The sequence below is a fragment of the Salvelinus namaycush genome, chromosome 2, assembly GCF_016432855.1.
Source record: "Salvelinus namaycush isolate Seneca chromosome 2, SaNama_1.0, whole genome shotgun sequence".
NCBI lineage: Eukaryota > Metazoa > Chordata > Actinopteri > Salmoniformes > Salmonidae > Salvelinus > Salvelinus namaycush.
The window spans coordinates 78,839,096-78,860,145 of record NC_052308.1 but is presented as its reverse complement, the minus strand read 5'-3'; the positions used below and the strand labels follow the sequence as shown (position 1 = coordinate 78,860,145).

The 21,050-nt window shown below is 42.6% G+C and overlaps 1 protein-coding gene across 1 annotated transcript; it reads left to right on the top strand.

Moving 5' to 3' along the window:
• Positions 1-8,856: 8,856 nt before the first annotated feature.
• Positions 8,857-19,931, top strand: LOC120018439 (oocyte zinc finger protein XlCOF6-like). The gene is made up of 3 exons (XM_038961643.1): positions 8,857-9,012; positions 14,487-15,244; positions 16,346-19,931. The coding sequence occupies exons 2-3, from the start codon at positions 14,557-14,559 to the stop codon at positions 17,899-17,901; spliced, it is 2,244 nt and encodes a 747-aa protein (XP_038817571.1). The 5' UTR covers positions 8,857-9,012; positions 14,487-14,556; the 3' UTR covers positions 17,902-19,931.
• The last annotated feature ends 1,119 nt before the right edge of the window (positions 19,932-21,050 follow it).

Sequence of the window (21,050 nt, the reverse complement as noted above, 5' to 3'; positions counted from 1 at the left end):
CACAAGTATATATACTCCAATTTAGACACTCCTCCTTCTCTCCAATCCTTACATCTGTTATGGTCTGACAGGAAGACCAAGTGATGGGATAATAAACCATTGTTTCTCCCTTAAGGGAAACTGACCTGACCTCAACCCCCTTGAGGCCTAATCCAAAGATCTCCACCAACACATTCCACAGCCATTTGTCTCCTACAGATAACCATTAACTTCTGATGTAAAAACCAGTCTCCTTCACTCCTTTATATACTATGCTTCTGAGTATAACAATGTCTGTAGTATAGCAAATATATGTTCAAAGTTTCACCCCGAATCCAACAATAGTAACAGTTCATCAGGTATGGGAAGATTCCATTTTCTCTCGATCCCAATGACAATCCTTCTTCAGTACAGGCAACAGAAATTCATTTGACATCAAATTTGTTCGTAATAAATTCACTGGGCAGGCAGAGGAGTATAGGAATCGGTGTTTCCATTTGCCCTTTCCCCACTCCACGTCCAGGGGAAAGGTAAAAAAAAACATTCTTCAGAGGGAATTGCAGATGCTGCAACTGTGTGCGTTGTTTTCTTTGGGGGGAGACAAACGGGGCAAATATTTTCAACACTGAGACCGCGGCCCCAGTGTCCACCAAATATGGAATTCTATGTTTAGAAACAAAAAATGTCAATAAGGGGGTTTTGGGTTGACAAGGGGGTCAATGTTTTGGGTTGACAAGGGGGTCAATGTTTTGGGTTGACAAGGGGGTCAATGTTTTGGGTTGACAAGGGGGTCAATGTTTTGGGTTGACAAGGGGGTCAATGTTTTGGGTTGACAAGGGGGTCAATGTTTTGGGTTGACAAGGGGGTCAATGTTTTGGGTTGACAAGGGGGTCAATGTTTTGGGTTGACAACGGGGTCAATGTTTTAGGTTGACAACGGGGTCAATGTTTTGGGTTGACAATGTGGTCAATGTTTTAGGTTGACAAGGTGGTCAATGTTTTGGGTTGACAACGGGGTCAATGTTTTAGGTTGACAAGGTGGTCAATTGTAGCATTTGATAGGTTTCTTCTGGTTTTTCGTCATTGAATAAAACATTCTTTTTTTTCTTCTGTTTTCGCCTCCTATGTTTCGTAGCCCCCTCATCCACCTCCTCCTCCAAATGGGTTGTCCACCTCCATGCCAACAGGTGGGGATGGCTACTCTCCCTGGCCTTCTCCTGCTCCAGGACAATGTCTTGAGAAATGCCCTAACTTCCCACTTTTGTAGCAGCTCCAGTCTCTCCCTCTGTCAGCTCCAGCAGAGGCCCCTTGGCATCTATCTCTTCCTCTGCATCTTCTTCTTCTTCACTTTCTCTCTCTTTTTCTCTCTGCTCGTCTGCTCTGGTCCTTGCCTTTGCTAGTTGCTTTCTGTCTTTTGCTCCAGCTCCTCCAAGAGCTCCTAATCCCACGCCACCTCCATCTGGCACAGGCCCACCCCCAAGTGGGTTATGAGGGTGTGGGAGCCCACCATCTCCGACTGCTGGTGAAGGATCTGGCAGTGAAGAATACAAAGGGGGGCCCCATGAAAGGGTTCCCCAGGGAGAAAGGCCAGCCAGGCTGCTTCTTCTTTTGTCCTTCTTTCTTCTCTCCCACTTCCTGAAATTGTCTCACTTCACTTTAGCTTTTTTGTATTTTCTTTCAAGTTGGCCTCTCACGGACTCCAGTTTTTCTGTGCTAAGTGTCCCATCAACAGGGAAATCTCCATCTTTTCCAGTCTTGTGTTTGGTTCAGTACCCCCCTACCAATTTGTTCTGTTGCCATTAGACTACATGGCCCTTTTGATTCCCAGCACGGATCCTCCATCCTACTCTTACTATTTCCCTTTCCCCTACTAAATCCTTTGTTGAACTCATTAACACGTCATATCACACTCACACAACTCTCACACCGGGACTAAACCCCGTTCAGTATATTAGTCAGTCCCACAATCACACAATACTCACGTCCACATTCATTCAGTACTATTCCCAAACACACTCTGTAATCTCCTTTATTACTTTGTATGCATCGTCAACAATTCTCTTGTCGTTACCTCCTATGCATATATACACTACTGTTCAAAAGTTTGGGGTCACTTAGAAATGTCCTTGTTTTTGAAAGAAAAGCACCTTTTTTGTCCATTTAAAATAACATCAAATTGATTAGAAACGGTATAGACATTGTTAATGTTGTAAATAACTATTGTAGCTGGAAAATGATTTTTTATGTAATATCTACATAGGCCCATTATCAGCAACCATCACTTCTGTGTTCCAATGGCACGTTGTGTTAGCTAATCCAAGTTTATCATTTTAAAAGGCTAATTGATCATTAGAAAACCCTTTTGCAATTATTTTAGCACAGCTGAAAACTGTTGTTCTGATTAAAGAAGTAATAAAACTGGCCTTTAGATTAGTTGAGAATCTGGAACATCAGCATTTTTGGGTTTCGATTACAGGCTCAAAATGGCCAGAAACAAAGAACTTTCTTCTGAAACTCGTCAGTCTATTCTTGTTCTGAGAAATGAAGGCTATTCCATGCGAGAAATTGCCAAGAAACTGAAGATATCGTACAACGCTGTGTACTACTCCCTTCACAGAACAGCACAAACTGTCTCTAACCAGAATAGAAAGAGGAGTGGGAGGCCCCGGTGCACAACTGAGCAAGAAGGCAAGTACATTAGAGTGTCTAGTTTGAGAAACAGACGCCTCACAAGTCCTCAACTGGCAGCTTAATTAAATAGTACCTATAGTAATAGTCTCAACGTCAACAGTGGAGAGGCGACTCCGGGATCCTGGCCTTCTAGGCAGAGTTGCAAAGAAAAAGCCATATCTCAGACTGGCCAATAAAAAGAAAAGATTAAGATGGGCAAAAGAACACAGACACTGGAGGAACTCTGCCCAGAAGGCCAGCATCCCGTAGTCGCCTTTTTACTCTTTACCGGTCGACATTGAGACTGTTTTTTTGCGGGTACTATTTAATGAAGATGCCTGTTGAGGACTGTTGACGTGTCTGTTTCCCCCAAAAATCTGCCATTTCCAGCTACAATAGTCATTTACAACATTAATAATGTCTACACTGTATTTCTGATCAATGTGGTGTTATTTTAAAGGACAAAAAATGTGCTTTTGTTTCAAAAACAAGGAAGTTTCTAAGTGACCTCAAACTTTTGAACGGTAGTGTATGTATGGAAGGTTTTGTTCAAATCTAAAGGAGTGCTGTCAAAAAGTGATTGAATTCAACCTTCTCCGACCGTGTGACAGAAGATATCGCACTCCTCCGTTAGAGGCTACTGCTAGCTGTGTTCAGATGAAGTTGTCGCTTTTGTCTCTTCTGTGGATTGGGTCCTGTCCTGTAGACCTGAGTAATCGAGCACCGATTTTCAGTACATTAGCTTACCTGAAGACCACAATTTTCCAGTTGACTTTGACTAAAGGAGGGGACGTGAATCAAATCAAATGTTATTTGTCACATGCTCCGGATACAACAGATGTGGACTTTACCATGAAATGTTTACTTACAAGCCCTTAAAATGCAGAATAAAAAATGTAAAAAAATTGCTACAAAAATTGCTACAAATTAACTAAAGTAACACAATAAAATAACAATAACGAGGCTATATACAGGGGGTACCGGTACCGAGTCAATTTGCGGGGTTACAGTTTAGTCAAGGTAATTGAGGTAATATGTACATGGAGGTCGGGGTAAAGTAACTATGCATAGATAATTATCAGCGAGTAGCAGCAGCGTAAAAAAGGGGGTCAATGCAAATAGTCTTGGTAGCCATTTGATTAACTGTTTAGCAGTCTAATGGCTTGGGGATAGAAGCTGTTAAGGATCCAAGGTGCATTCACAGTGGGTACAAACCGTCACATTAGGATGCAAAGACTAGTACAAAGTGAAGTTTCCTCGATCTCTATGGCCTGGGGTGGTGGTATCAATCTTTCTGTCATAAAACATGAGCTTCTTGTTACAGGAGCTCAGTTGTCTGCCTTATATGGTCAATCTGTTATGTTCTCTGCCTTGTATCCTGTGTAAGCAGCTGCATATTCACTCCCGTGTGAGGGTCATTGTCTGGTCTGGCACACAACATGATGGAAGATTACTGTAACAGTTTAGGCAAGTTCAAGTTGTTCAGCACTATCTTCTTTCATATTCTCCTATTATTAATTAAATAGGGTTAATGTAGATTGTTTTAACAATAGTAGGAATGTATTCAATTGCAAAATATCGTATAGGATTAGTGATTTTTCCAATTGGATTCTCACAATTCTATAGGATTTTGTGTCACCCCTATCAGAATCCTATTGGAATCCTATTAGACTACTTTTTTCCTATTGGGAATCCAAAGTAATTCAATTGGATCTTATGTTTTTGATAAGTCTTGTAGGATTTTGTCACAGCAATCAGAATCCTATAAATATTGTTTCTTAATTGGGGGGTGGCAGGTAGTGGTTAGAGCATTGGACCAGCAAAAGTTGCAAGATCGAATCCCCGAGCTGACAAGGCAAAAAATCTGTTGTTCTGCCCCTGAACAAGGCAGTTAACCCACTGTTCCTAGGCCGTCATTGAAAATAAGAATTTGTTCTTAACTGACTTGCCTAGTTAAATACAGGTAAAATATATATTTTTTTAACCCATTGAATTATATATTTTTGTCATAAATTCCAGTACAATACAACAACATGAATTACAACATTTTTGTTGATCGGAAACAACAGTTCTATATTAATTTCTGTTTTATTTACCTGTAAAAAAGCCTATCCTTTTAAGAGTCACAGCTAGCACAGGCTTGCAGTGTTAATTAACCCCCAAGTTCAGCTAGCTACCTGTGGCTGTGTGATCACGCTCTCTGCAGCCGATGTGAGGAACACCGTACCCAAACCGTCCGCCCGTGTGCACCATTGTGCGCAAATTGATTTTGTCCCCCAACACCAAACGCGATCACAACACGCAGGTTAAAATATCAAAACAAACTCTGAACCAATTATATTAATTTGGGGACAGGTCGAAAATCATTAAAAATGTATGGCAATTTAGCTAGCTAGCTTGCAGTTGCTAGCTAATTTGTCCTGGGTTAAAAATGTTGAATTGTTATTTTACCTGAAATGCACAAGTTCCTCTACTCCGACAATTAATCCACACATCAAACGGTCAACCGAATCGTTTCTAGTCATCTCTCCTCCTTCCAGGCTTTTCTTCTTTGGACTTTATATGGCGATTGGTGTTACCACGACGACCGACCAAACTCAGTTCATCTTTCAGTCACCCACGTGGGTATAACCAATGAGGAGATGGCACGTGGGTATCTGCTTCTATAAACCAATGAGGAGATGGGAGAGGCAGGACTTCACCGTGTTAGGCGTCACAAATAGAACTGACTTCTATTTTAGCTCTTGGCAACGCAGATGCTCGTTGGCGCGCAATAATTGAATAAAATGTATGTTTACATTTATTTTACGACGCGAGCGGTGTGGTCAGCATGTAAGACCTTCAAACAGGTTAACATTCACAAGACTGCAGGGCCAGACGGATACTCTGAGCCTGCGCTGACCAACTGGCAAGTGTCTTCACTGACATTTTCAACCTCTCCCTGTCTGAGTCTGTAATACCAACATGTTTCAAGCAGACCACCATAGTCCCTGTGCCAAAGAATGCTAAGGTAACCTGCCTAAATGACTACAGACCCGTAGCACTCACGTCTGTAGCCATGAAATGCTTTGAAAGGCTGATCATGGCTCACGTCAACACCATTATTCCAGAAACCCTAGACCCACAATTTGCATACCGCACCAACAGATCCACAGATGATGCAATCTCTATTGCACTCCACACTGCCCTTTCACACCTGGACAAAAGGAACACCTATGTGAGATTACTGTTCATTGACTACAGCTCAGGGTTCAACACCATAGTGCCCTCAAATCTCATCACTAAGCTAAGGACCCTGGGACTAAACACCTCCCTCTGCAACTGGATCTTGGACTTCCTGACGGGCCGCCCCCAGGTGGTATGGGTAGGCAACAACACATCTGCCACTCTGATCCTCAACCCGGTGGCCTCTCAAGGGTGCGTGCTCAGCCCCCTCCTGTACTCCCTGTACTTCACTGTTCACTCCCAACACCATCATTAAGTTTGCTGATGACACAACAGTGCTAGGCCTGATCACCGACAACGATGAGACAGCCTACAGGGAGGAGGTCAGAGACCTGACCGTGTGGTGCAAGGACAACAACCTCTCCCTCAACGTGATCAAGAATAAGGAGATGATTGTGGACTACAGGAAAGGAGGACCGAGCACGGCCCCATTCTCATCAACAGGGCTGTAGTGGAGCAGGTTGAGAGCTTCAAGATCCTTGGTGTCCACATCCCCAACAAAATAACATGGTCCAAGCACACCAAGACAGTCGTGAAGAGGGCACGACAAAATCTATTCCCCCTCAGGAGACTGAAATGAATTGGCATGGGTCTTCAGAGCCTCAAAAGGTTTTACAGCTGCACCATCGAGAGCATTCTGACGGGTTGAATCACTGCCTGGTATGGCAACTGCTCAGCCTCGGACCGCAAGGCACTTCAGAGGGTAGTTTATACGGCCCAGTACATCACCAGGGCCAAGCTTCCTGCCATCCAGGACCTCTATACCAGGCGGTGTCAGAGGAAGGCCCTAAAAATTGTCAGACTCCAGCCATCCTAGTCATAGACTGTTCTCTCTGCTCCCGCACGGCAAGAGGTACCGGAGCGCCAAGTCTAGGTCCAAGAGCCTCCTAAATAGCTTCTACCCCCAAGCCATAAGACTCTCTGTTATCATCTATGTATAGTCACTTTAATAACTCTACCTACATGTACATATTACCTCAATTACCTCGACACCGGTGCCCCCGCACATTGACATTGACTCTGTACCGGTACCCCCTGTACATAGCCCCGCTATTGTTATTTACTACTGCACTTTAATTATTTGTTTTTCTTATCTCTTACTTTTTGGGGGTATTTTCTTAAAACTGCATTGTTGGCTAAGGGCTTGTAAGTAAGCATTTCACTGTAAGGTCTACAACTGTTGTATTCGGCGCATGTGTAACCAATTGTGAAATGGCTAGCTAGGGTGCGTGCTCAGCTAGTTAGCTAGCTAAGAAACTACTGTTAGACACATGTTGCCTGTCAGCTGACTAGCTAGCTAGCTAAGTTGTAGCCATTTGAGTAGATTTTTTTGTCACTATTGTTATAGCAGATGACAAATGTTTATCTTATTTGTTATCACTAAATATGTCTGCCTTTTATTATAGGCAAGTCAAACCCGTTTTTATGATTCCTGATAGATCATCAAAATAAATAAATCACAACACGTTTTTGGACTCATTCAGTAGTTTTTACCTAATTAAGTAGAATTCTATTGGAAATGAATGTTAAAAGTTCCATTTATATTCCTCTAACATAATTTGAAAATGATGCTCTGTTGGTGCTTCCCATTGACAATAACTTTTGATAAATTGCCCAATGTCAAAACACAGTTTTGAAGTGTCTCAGACGCTCCAGCAGGTGAAAAAGCTAGGTGTGGAGGGCCTGAGCTGGCGTGGTTACACATGGTCAGCGGTTGTGAGGCTGGTTGAACATACTGGCAAATTCTCTAAAACGACGTTGGAGGCGGCTTATGGTGGAGAAATTAACATTCAATTCTCTGGCATTAGCTCTAGTGGACATTCCTGCAGTCAGCATGCCAATTGCACGCTCCCTTAAAACTTTAGATATCTGTGGCATTGTGTTGTGACACAACTGCACATTTTAGAGTGGCCTTTTATTGTCACCAGCACAAGGTTCACCTGTGTAATGATCATGCTGTTTAATCAGCTTCTTGATATGCCACACCTGTCAGGAAGATGGATTATCTTGGCAAAGAAGAAATGCTCACTTACAGGGATGTAAACAAATTGTGCACAATATTTGAAATTAGCTTTTTGTGTGTCTGTAAAATGTATGGGATATTTTACTTCAGCTCATGAAACATGGGACCAACACTACATGTTGCGTTTATATTTTTGTTCAGCACAGCTGTCAGGTAAAAGTAGATGATAGCAGACAACAGGATCAATGCTTGATTGCTCTCTGCGCCCAGTTTTAAATGGTTGGACAGTAGAAACCAGGGTGAGAGATTGGGATTTATTGTCCTTCACAATAAGATCCTACTAGGTCCAGGTTTCTATTAAAACATTTTTTTTTTTTTTTTATCTCAGCGAGACTAACATGATCAGCCAAATAAAGATTAAATAGACTAAGTAATCAAATGTTTGGTCGAATGATAATCTCTATGTAGAATACTTTCTGAGGTCACCAGGAAAAACCTAGCACATCTCCATCCACCCTCCCAGATCGCACCTCTACCGGTAGTGCCTTACTGCTAGGTCTGAAGAGTGTGTCTGTGCGGCTGGTCGACTTTAGGGAAACACCCGGGGCAGAGTGGAACGGCGAAAAGAGGAATTTATATTTCATAAAGTAAGAACAATTAGTATGTGTGGATAAGGCCACAGTTTACTTCTGTGACAGTTCATTGATTAAAAATATATACTGACCATCATGTTTTGTTCATGGGCCCATATTTGCAGAACCTAATTAGTCTTTGTCTCATAAGAGACAGCGTTAGCCTTCGCTCTCTCAGTGGGAGGGGCTTATCCTCTGGAAAAAGCTCATCTGAACTTCAAAAATCATTTTTTTCACAATTTACATTTGCCTGAGAACATTCAAAATGCACCAAAAATTTATCCTGAAGTGAGATTTCGCGAAGCATCACCAGCCACAACTGCTCTAGCCATAGTTTACCATTGATATATCGATACTCGATTGGTCTGGTCTGTGTGTGATAACGGGCATAGCATACACTGGAACCAAGCAAAGAATGAGGAGCTAGCCCTAACTAGATTAGTCTTCCAACATTGTGGGATATTCTACTTTCAATCTCCAAAATACAGCTTAAAACTGATCTCAAAACAACGTTATCGAAGGAACATCAAGCGAAAGTCACGAGGTATACTTCTTTCCCACTTGGTCATGTTAGCCTGTTAGCTAGCTAGCCTTTCTACTGTACCTGGTAGGTAACAAATGTTCTGTAAATCACAGCTGGCCTGGTACGGTACATTGTTTGTTGCCTATATTCGGGAATGCACCGTTTCAATTTTAATTACTCAATATTTTTGACAAAAACGGACGAATGTAACTGGGAATGTCAATACAATCAAACTAGCAAGGGCAATGATCACAAATCAGTTATGACGTGGCTAATAGGCTAGTGTTTCTGTTGATGTGGCAAGCTTAAAGCACGGAGCCTCATATTAGCTAGCTGCTGGGAGGATGGCATGTTATTGTAGGAGTGAGTGAGTGAGTGACCGACTTTTAACCCCCCATATCGTTTTTCGGGAAGCTACAACTAGATCCAGGTGTCATTTGGTTAGCTGGCAAGAAATGTGATTCGCTTTGCTAACTAACTATGCTGAACTTGAACGACTGTTATCCAGTTAGCATGTCTCTAGCGTTCGTTAAAGTCACTCTGGCTATCTACTCGGATTTCAGAGCACACTGGTCTGTGTGCGCCTGATGCAGAATAGTTGATGGATTTACCAACACGCAACACCAGCTGAATATATTGCTTAGGAATTTTTACAAATGCCTTATTCTACATCATTCCCAAACATTCTATTTTTATTTTTTATATATTTTTTTATTTAACCAGGTAAGCTAGTTGAGAACAAGTTCTCATTTACAACTGCGACCTGGCCAAGATAAAGCAAAGCAGTGCGACACAAACAACAACACAGAGTTACACATGGAATAAACAAGCGTACAGTCAATAACACAATAGAAAAATGGCGTGAGGAGGTAAGGCAATAAATAGGCCATAGTAGCGAAGTAATTACAATTTAGCAGATTAACACTGGAGTGATAGATGAGCAGATGATGTGCAAGTAGTGTTACTGGTGTGCAGAAAAGTAAATAAAAACAATATGGGGATGAGGTAGGTAGATTGGGTGGGCTATTTACAGATGGACTATGTACAGCTGCAGCGATCGGTTAGCTGCTCAGATAGCTGATGTTTAAAGTTAGTGAGGGAAATGTAAGTCTCCAGATTCAGCGATTTTTGCAATTCGTTCCAGTCACTGGCAGCAGAGAACTGGAAGGAAAGGCTGCCAAAGGAGGTGCTGGTTTTGGGGATGACCAGTGAGATATACCTGCTGGAGCGCGTGCTACGGGTGGGTTTTGTTATCTTGACCAGTGAGCTAAGGTAAGGCGGAGATTTACCTAGCATAGACTTATAGATGACCTGGAGCCAGTGGGTCTGGCGACGAATATGTAGCGAGGGCCAGCCGCCTAGAGCATACAGGTCGCAGTGGTGGGTGGTATAAGTGGCTTTGGTAACAAAATTGATGGCACTGTGATAGACTGCATCTAGTTTGCTGAGTAGAGTATTGGAAGCTATTTTGTAGATGACATCGCCGAAGTCGAGGATCGGTAGGATAGTCAGTTTTACTAGGGTAAGTTTGGCAGTGTGAGTGAAGGAGGCTTTGTTGCGAAATAGAAAGCCGATTCTAGATTTGATTTTGGATTGGAGATGTTTGATATGAGTCTGGGAGGAGAGTTTACAGTCTAGCCAGACACCTAGATATTTGTATTTGTCCACATATTCTAGGTCAGAACCGTCCAGAGTAGTGATGCTGGTCAGGCGGGCGGGTGCGGGCAGCGAACGTTTGAAAAGCATGCATTTTGTTTTACTAGCGTTTAAAAGTAGTTGGATGCCACGGAAGGAGTGTTGTATGGCATTGAAGCTCATTTGGAGGTTTGTTAAAACAGTGTCCAAAGAAGCGCCAGATGTATACAGAATGGTGTCGTCTGCGTAGAGGTGGATCAGGGAATCACCCTGATCAGAGAAAAGAGTCGGCCTGAGAATTGAACCCTGTGGTACCCCCATAGGGACTGCCAGAGGTCCGGACAACAGGCCCTCGGATTTGACACACTGAACTCTGTCTGCGAAATAGTTGGTGAACCAGGTTATGAAAATTATCATATCTAAGTGCCCGCTTGTCAGAATTGTAATTTAAAAAGTGTCATTCTTCCTGGGGGTGTATATGAACAGATTTGAATAAGATTTAATGTTGATACAAAGCTGTTACTTGGCTCAAACCCGGGTCTCATCGTGCTCTAGTGGCTCTTTGTGGCCCGCCACTTCGGTTGTCAGCTGAACAGTGTTTCCTCTGACACATTGGTGTGGCTGGCGTGTTTAGGGGCGCTGTTTGGCGGGTCATGTTTTGGAGGATTCATGACTCGATCGTAATTGGATATAAACAAAATTGGGGTGAAAAGGTGGGTAAAAAATAAGAAAATTAATACTTTTGCCAAAATTTCTTCTCTTAACATTATCTCAAGTTCCCCCATTAGGCTGCGATGCGCTGCACTACAAGTCACAGCAAGCACTGCCAACCTGCTGCACGTCAAAAGGCAGTGCATTGCCCCACACACGAGTGCACTGTATCATATCAATACTAATGGCACTGACCAAATCTTCTACCGGACAGAATGTTTAAATGTCCAAGTTTCGGTTCCAACGAGTTATTGCTGTAGCCTACAGAAAAGGTCATCTAGGTTGTCAAAAATTCACACGCGGGTATAATTGACTACTAATAGGTCACACAAGCGAGTATAAATGAGTCAACAGTTGAGTCATTTACTTTATGAAATTACAGCCTGATCCGCTCCCATCGATGAATTCAACATCAATTGCTTTTGTGTGTCTGTTTACTGCGCGCAGCAGAGCGAAACTGTACAGACACATGCTTAGGGTGACCACATTTAAAATACCCACATGCAGGACAACAGGATGATTTTGCAGGCGAATTGTGGAACAGTGAATACTACATGAATAAAACCATTTAGCAGCATTTGCATATGCATTTAGATCTTATTGAATAACTGTTTTGTGAATTACAACAGATGGTGTTAAACTATACAGCCTTCCTGTATTAACTTCAAGTACTAAAGGTTATGATATGGACAAAGGAATCTAGCCTGAGAGAATATTTCTGTCCTGCCCTTTTGGAGCAGGACATGTAATGTCCATGGCATCACTGCAAAAGTCCTGATCTTCTCAATATGTTTACCGGGTTGTGTCCTGTCCAGGGGATGCTTTCACATCTCTGGGAGGAAGGACATCTACGTTGCACAGCAGCTGAAACCTGGTTCCATCTGAGTGAAAACTCCTTGAAAACAACAACACCAGGCTCCAGACAATTAAAGGAGGAAAGCAGACTATAAAATAGACAAGACATTCAAACCTTGCATACCAGAAATAACATTAATTAACCCATCATTTTTTAAATTTAACTAGGCAGGTCAGTTAAGAACAAATTCTTATTTACAATGACGTCCTACCAAAAGGCAAAAGACCTCCTGCGAGGATGGGGGCTGGGATTAAAAATAAATAACATATAAATATAGGACAAAACACATCACAACAAGAGAGTCAACACAACACTACATAAAGAGAGACCTAAGACAGCAACATAGCAAGGCAGCAACACATGACAACACAACATGGTAGCAAAACAACATGGTAGCAGCACAAAACATGGTACAAACATTATTGGGCCCAGGCAACAGCACAAAGGGCAAGAAGGTAGAGACAACAATACATCACGCAAAGCAGCCACAACTGTCAGTAAGAGTGTCCATGATTGAGTCTTTGACTGAAGACATTGAGATAAAACTGTCCAGTTTGAGTGTTTGTTGCAGCTCGTTCCAGTTGCTAGGTACAGCGAACTGAAAAGAAGAGCGACCCAGGGGTATGTCTGCTTTGGGGACCTTTAACAGAATGTGACTGGCAGAACGGGTGTTGTATGTGGAGGATGAGGGCTGCAGTAGATATCTCAGATAGGGGGGAGTCAGGCCTAAGAGGGCAGTACAAAGACAAAATACCTGAAGTGTTTCTGGTTCACCCTCGATCATCTCCTTGTACTGATGGGGGAGAGCAGGTTTATGCTGAAAGACAAATTCCATAAAAAGGTGTTGAAACATCAATGAATGAATCTCTTATAGATAGTTATTTCCTGTTGACCTCTACAGCTGTACTAAAACGTCCTGTACACACTTAACCTGTTTCCAGTCCAACAATGGCAGTGCAGACAAGATCACTAGCTAGATTTAGCAAACATTTAGCTTCATAATTACCAGCTGGCTAGATGTAAGTGGTATTCGACCTTGAAATCTATTGTCCAATAGCTAGCTAGCTATTTAGTGATCATTTCATTGTGGCTCGCTAGCTAACCAACTTAGCATGTTTCCCTAATCACTAAAAATGGGGTTTGATTAGCTTGATAATCGATTAGCATTCGCACCACGGTGGCTATTTTCAGTAGCTAGCTAGTTGAACATGACAAACATGAAAAAGAGGGTTGTCATGCAGGGCACATCAGCTATCAACCTTAACAGCAGAATGCGGCTGGCCAGCTCCCCTAGCTAGCTGGCTATAACAGTACCTGTATGCAACTATCTAACTAGCTATATAGCAAACAATAGCTAGCAATGAAAACAACTCCTTGATACAGTTGAGACAATAACGTATGTACATGCATGTAGCCATCTTAGCATTTTAACTATAGACTCTTACCGGTGTATGGATAATGATGATTCACGGCAGACTGAAACACTTTCAAAATAATCCTTCCCACTCGGCTTCAACCAGTCCAGACTGCTTTAGCCACTAAATACAGAGCTGTGTCAATACCAGCAGCTGTATTCAGGACAACACTGTTATTGAAAGCTGTAGCTACACGTTACATGTTGTCCATGATGAAAATACGAGTAAATCCAATGGACCTTTCAAATATCTGCTGTAGCAGAGAGCAGGAGGTGCCATTTGACAGAGAAGCTTTCCACCCTATTAAGCGCCATCAACAGCTCGATTAACAAGTCTGGTTGTGCTCTAGACTTCCCTTCTCTCAGCGTGACCAGGGCAGCGGCAGTCTGAACACAAAGTAACCCTTTTAGGCCCCACTTCTTCCACCCACCCCAATGCCCAGACTAGTGCCAACAACACAGCAGAGAAGACTGAAACTGCATCAGACATCTGCCTCCCCTGGTGCATCTGAAACCGGGGAACATGTATCCCAAACCCTGCTCTCCCACTGCCTGGGTTCCTCTGTGACGATCCGCAAGTAGGGACCCCATGCCCACGTCATTGAAATGGCTCCCCCTTCCACAGATCTCCCTATATGATGTCATCTTAGTTCCTAGGTATTAATCAAACTAAGGCAAAACACAATAGATGTAAACCACCATGTCATCTTGACATGCATAGCCTTTTCATGTCATTTTATGACTATACCAAAAAGAATATTTAATTTTAAAGATGCCTGAATATTCCTAAACCAATTTAACACTCAAAGTAAAAAGAAACAAAATCTTAGGGTGAAATGATAGATGCAATCGTTAATGTGTTCTAATTTTTCATTACAGGTCATCTAACTGGACTATATCTGTCTTGACATTGACTTCATTGCTGTTGTTGCCACGTGAGCAGGACAATATGAGTGGAGAGAGGGAAACATTGATGGATGAAATGGAACAGAGTTTAAACACTTTAACCAACGACAATTTACGCTGCCTGTGTGAACGCAGTGGAATAGGTGGCAAGGATGGCTCCGATGTTCAAGGAAAGAATCACCATCACTCATTGTGCCGTAAAATCCTGGAGGAACTTTGGGAAAATGCAGATTCAATGGAATCGGAGGAGCAGGGAATGTCTTGGTTACTCCAACTGAAAGAGGACATCAGAAAGATACAGGAGGATGGTAGTGGTGCACCTTTGAGTCCCAGCCAATCCATTGATGATGATGCTGTAGACCGTGATGAAGAAGGGAACCAGAAGGACATGGATTGGTTACCTAGCAAAAGGCTGGAGGGGGAACCCATGAGTCCCAGCCAATCCTTTGACGACGAGGATGCTGTAGACTGTGATGAAGAATGGGATGAGGAGGACAGGGATTTGTTGCATAGCAAAGGGCTGGAGGTGGAGCCAGCTCCAGAGAGACACACACCAGAGCAGAGGGAGAAGAGAGTGAGTGGGGCCCCCTCTCTGTCCTCTCCTGGTAATGCCTTACTGCTGGGTCTGAAGAGGGTGTCTGTGCGGCTGGTCGACTGCAGGAAAACACCAGGGTTGAGAGGAACTGCTGGAGGAGGAGAGGAGGAGGAGGAAGGAGACGTGATTCATCAAAGTAAGTGCAGCAGGATATGTTTTGTTTTGGTTCTAAGTACCATTGTGAAGTGTTGTTGTCTAACATTACAGTGCAGTCTGATATCAACGTTTTGTAAGTTGCATCAATACATTTTTTCATTGTAGAATCATTAAACATAGAGCACAGTGACATGCAATGCACCCCTCTTACCTCTCACATCACTCCATTACCTCTCTCTCTCTGCCCCTTCTCTCTGTCTATCCTCCCTCTCTCACATCACTCCATTACCTCTCTCTGCCTCTGCCCCTTCTCTCTGTCTATCCTCCCTCTCTCACATCACTCCATTACCTCTCTCTGCCTCTGCCCCTTCTCTCTGTCTATCCTCTCTAACATCAGTGAAAGTTGCCATTGTGTTTCCGAATGGCATCAACAAGAAGTAGAATAAATAATGGTCCTAAAACAGAACCTTGAGGAACACCTCAAAACTTACAATTGATTTGTCAGAGGACAAACCATCCACAGAGACAAAATTATATCTTTCTGACAATCGAGCAAGAACTTGTCCATGTTAGACCAATTAGGGTTTCCAATCTCTCCAAAATAATCTGGTGATCGGTGTCAAAAGCGTCAGTAAGGTCTAGGAGCACGAGGACAGATGCAGAGCCTTGTTTGTACAGGCTCCCTATTTTTCACTCTGTTTTCTCCTATCACAGCCATTAGTCTTCAATTCCCGAGCAGTTTCCTTCCTCTCCGGCAAGACGCCTTTATATTTGTAGTGACTGGGTGTATTGATACACCATCCAAAATGTATTTAATACCTTCACCAGGCTCCAAGGGTTATTCAAGGTTTGTTTTATAAAAATTTAAAAAATTATACTCCTGAACTTATTTAGGTTTGCCATAACAAATGGGTTGACTGAAGACATTTCACCTTTTTATTAATTTGTAAAAATCTCTAAAAAGATCATTCCACCTTGATATTATGGGTTATATGTGTGTAAATTCAGGCTGTAACACAACCAACATGGAAAAAATCAAGGGGTATGAATACTTTTGGAAGGGACTGTAATACCTCAATATGATGTCACTTTCTTCTGTTAAACAAACTGTATTCACTGTTTGTTTGTCTCTTTCACACAGAAAAGAGACGTGGCAACCATGGATCTTCTGGAGAGCCTCAACAACAACCTCATGCTGACAACACAGACTGGAGTCTCCCCACATCAAAACACCTCAATAAACAACCGCAGAGACATACAGGGAAGAAACCACACCACTGCTGCTCTGAGTGTGGGAAGACTTTCGGCTGTCCAGCGACACTCAAAATGCACAGAAGAATCCATACGAGAGAGAAACGTTACCGCTGCTCACAGTGTGGGGAGACTTTCAGTAAAATAATTACTCTTAAGATTCACCAGCAGATGCACACTGGGAAGAAACCTCACCACTGCTCTGACTGCGGAAAGAGTTTCAGTGTTTTATCAAGCTTGAAAATCCATCAAAGCACCCACACCGAAAATAAACTATTCCAATGCTCCAAGTGTGGGAAAGGTTTTGCAAACAACCACTATCGAAAAATACATGAGAAAATGGTACATGAGCCTCCCGCAGAAAGGTCTTACCACTGCTCTGACTGCGGGAAGAGCTACAGTTTTTTATCAACCTTCAAAAACCATCAAAGAAAACACACAGGAGAGAAACCATTCCAATGCTCCAAGTGCAAGAAAAGTTTTGCTCAGAAATCCACTCTAAAAGCCCACGAGCAAACACACATGCCTGCTGCAGAAAGGCCTTACCAATGCCTATTCTGCGAGAAGAAGTTTTGTATTTTGGCATCCTTTAATTTCCATATGAGAATGCACACTGAAGAAAAACCATTCCAATGTTCCATCTGCGGAATGCGGTTCATTCACGCCAGTTTACTGAAAGCACACAAACATAAACACAAGCCCACTGCCGAAAGGCCCTTCCACTGCAATAAATGTGGAGCGTCTTTTACTACAAAAGGTAATCTTAAATTTCACCAGCTGACCCACGACCGGGGGGAGAGAACTTACCGCTGCTCTGAGTGTGGGCATTGTTTCTCTCATCCGATATATCTGAAGAAACACCAGAAAAGGCACAGTAAAGAGAAGTCCATTGTCTGCGACCTGTGCGGGAAGACCTTCAACCATCCAAGCAACTTCAGAACGCACATGAAGATACACCAAGGAGTGAAACCGTACCACTGCTCCGACTGTGGCAGGAGCTTCATATTCCGCCAAGGTTTAACAACACACCAGCGTGTGCACACCGGAGAGCTGCCTTACGTCTGCGATCAATGTGGAAAGAGGTTTTCTCAGTACAATTCTTTGGTGATTCACCAGCGAACACACACTGGGGAGAAACCTTACCCATGCTTTGTCTGTGGGAAGAGCTTCAGTCGGTCACAAAACCTGGCTGCACACAAGAGAACTCATACTGGAGAGAAGCCTCACGCCTGTGATCAGTGTGGGAAGAGGTTTTCCCGAACCGACGCACTGGCTGTACACAAGCGCACCCACACCGGAGAGAAGCCTTACAGCTGTGATATATGCAGGGAGAGGTTCACCTATTTAGTAGCCATGTTGAAACATAAGAAAGGACATGGTCATCCTGCAGGTGATGTACTCTGTGCTGAATGGCCTCAGGACGATTCCAGCTCTGTCTATGAATAGAGAAGAACTTGTTTAACTTGCAGAAGACATCAATTTGTTGTTATACTTACAATCTAACCCCCAGAGAGAGAGAGAGAGACAAACACTCACACACATGCAGAAAAACACAGAGGGCGGCAGGTAGCCTAGCGGTTAAGTGCGTTTGGCCGGTAACTGAAAGATCGCTGGTTCGAAACCCAGAGCCAAAGGTTGGGAAAAAATCTGCTGTCCTGCCCTTGAGCCAGCCAGTTAGCCCCCAACAACAACTGCTCCCGGGCACATATGAAGTGGATTAAGGCAGCCCGCCGCACCTCTGTGATTCAGAGGGGTTAAATGCAGAAGGTTGAAGGCATTTAGTTGTGCAACTGGCTAGTTATCCCTAATTTCCTTTCCACCCAGAGGAATTGGGAGCACAGAGTGGTTTTTGAGAGTGGTTACTGTGGTTTTTGAAAGTGGTTACTGTGGTTTTTGAGAGTGGTTACTGTGGTTTTTGAGAGTGGTTACTGTGGTTTTTGAGAGTGGTTATATGTTTCCTCCTTATTGGACTGAATCACAAAACAAGGATTTGTGGCTTTAAATTGTCTGAAATCTCAGTGTTGTGTTTTATACATACACGCCTGACAGGTGTAGGATCAGGTTCTCCTCCCCAAATCCTATTATTAAGCATTATTGGTGAAAATGCTACAAGATCAGCATCTAGGGGCAACTTCACCCAACACTTGCCCCTTCCCTGGGGGCTGTTCCAGATGGCAGATTCATTGAGTTACTGTCCTAAATATTCTGAAGTATCATTTTTTTTAGACAAATTTAGACTTGAAATTGGCACAGTGTCATTAACTTGAAACCAGCAACACATATTCATGTTTAGCTTTCAAAATAAACCCCTGATTTAAGAGATCAAATGGTTTAAGTTAAGGATCCTGGTCTCTGGAACACCCCACTGCTCCCAGTCACAGTAAAGCAGGAGTCAATTCCACCGTGCCAATTTCAAGTCCTTATATTCCTTTACCAATATGGTTAAGTTATTTCAGAATATTTAGGACTAAATATGTTGCCATGGTAACTTAAATCTTCATGCAGATCTCATGTGAGCATTTGAGATAAATTCCTTTATTGCAAGACATAAATCTTTATCAATGAAACTAACCAGGATAAAATGTGACGTTTAAAGGCGTAATTAAATGAAAAGACATGTCTTATCTGAAATCTGTTTTATAGGTCACAAGTGAAATGATGTTATAGGTAACCTGTGTAGCCTAGGTCTAGGGCATGTTAAAGCCCTAGGCTACAGTCCTCTTGATTCTATATGTTTGTATAAATATGTTGTCATATACATTGTTTATGTAAGTAGAGAACAGTAGTAGTAGTACATATACAGGTAAAATAGAGTAAACACCAACATGAAGCTTTGCGGCCACCAGAACATCTTCACTGCACCTTGGCATAGATTCTACAAATGTCTGGAACTCTATTGGAGGGATGCGACACCGTTCTTCCACCAGAAACTACATCATTTGTGTTTTGTTGATAGTTGTGGGAAAACGCTCTCTCAGGCGCCACTCCAGAATCTCCCATAAGTGTTCAATTCGGTTGTGATCTGATGACTGACACACACACACTTTAAACCCCCCGTGCTCCTTGGAGACCCCTCTATCGGAAGTCACAGAGATCTCTTGTAGCCAAAATAATGGTCATTTTTATATGATGTTAATTAACTCAGAAAACCACACCTGCGGAAGCACCTGCTTTCTATATACCTGGCCTCGTTTAGTGTTTCCTTTATTTTGGCAGTTACCTGTATATATCAGAGAACACACACACATATGTATGCATTGCACCACACATGCATGTACACGCAACCACACACGCAAACATGCATGTATGCCATACATGCAGACACAATTAAAGAATGAAAGCACATGGCAAAAGACAGCTCATAATTACTGATAACAATTCTGTGATGAACAAGCTTTTATTTGTATTTTACATTGCTTAAACATACTTAGAATTACATTGTTTACATTGTGACTGAAATAATTTCAAATACTTTATCTGGGCTTGATTGAGTTTGACTGGCGTGAACTGACATTGTGTATATGTATACATTTCAGCAGGCTTACATTAAATAAGATGAGGAGTGTAAGTGATTTATGGATGTGTAAGTACCGAGTGACCCCCTTCACCCCCAAATCATTACAAAATTCACGTGCGTTTTCAATGGTGTCTATGGCAACCTTATGTCTTCTCTCTTGTGTGCGCTGGTGTACTTTAAGATGGGTTGATTGAGCAAAGCATTTCCCCACAGACAGAGCAGAGGTCAGGCTTACAATTTACATTTAAGTAATTTAGCAGACGCTTATCCAAAGTGACTTACAGTAGTGAGTGCATACATTTTTCACAGTATTTCATACTGGTCCCCGGTGGGAATCGAGAGACTATTCTCTGCCTCGTCAGCTTCATGATGTTGTTGAGGCTCCCCAGAGGATCCACAATAGTCACGTCTCTCTCCTGTATGAATGAGAACATCAGACAAACAGTAAATACAGGTCATATCTGCATTCAGTCGATATCAATGCAACATTTGAGGTGTAAACCAATATTACTGTAGCTATGAGAGAGGCAGCATCAACCATCACATTGCACATCACTCGTACTAGAATGAGGAACCGGCGTGCTCAACTCAAAAGTATACAGTAACAAAAAGTCTTAGGCTGCCGGGGTTAAAAGGCATATATATACCGGAAAGGCTGTTCTTTAAGTTGTGATGTCTGACGAAGGCTGGCGCAGAAACACAGCCGTTTCCTCTGACCGCTGCTGCTTAGAAAGACCTTCAAACATAAAGGATATTTCTGTGAGTACAGATTTTCTATTTTTTTTCACTTGTACTGCTGTGGAAAAGACACAAGTAACAATTTCTATGAGCCATCAGATTATGATAACACACAATTACAATCAACAAAGACGTAGTTTCAAGAAAGTTAGTTCACCCTAATAACAAAATGACATACTGGTTTCCTTACAGTGTAAGAAATCTACGGACAAGATAACACTAAAACACACACAACAATCAACACAGTTAATAGAATACACATCAATAATGGGAAAGGACTTTCGTGTCAGTCTAGAGAGAGGGAGGGAGGGGTGTCAGTCTAGAGAGAGACGGAGAGAGG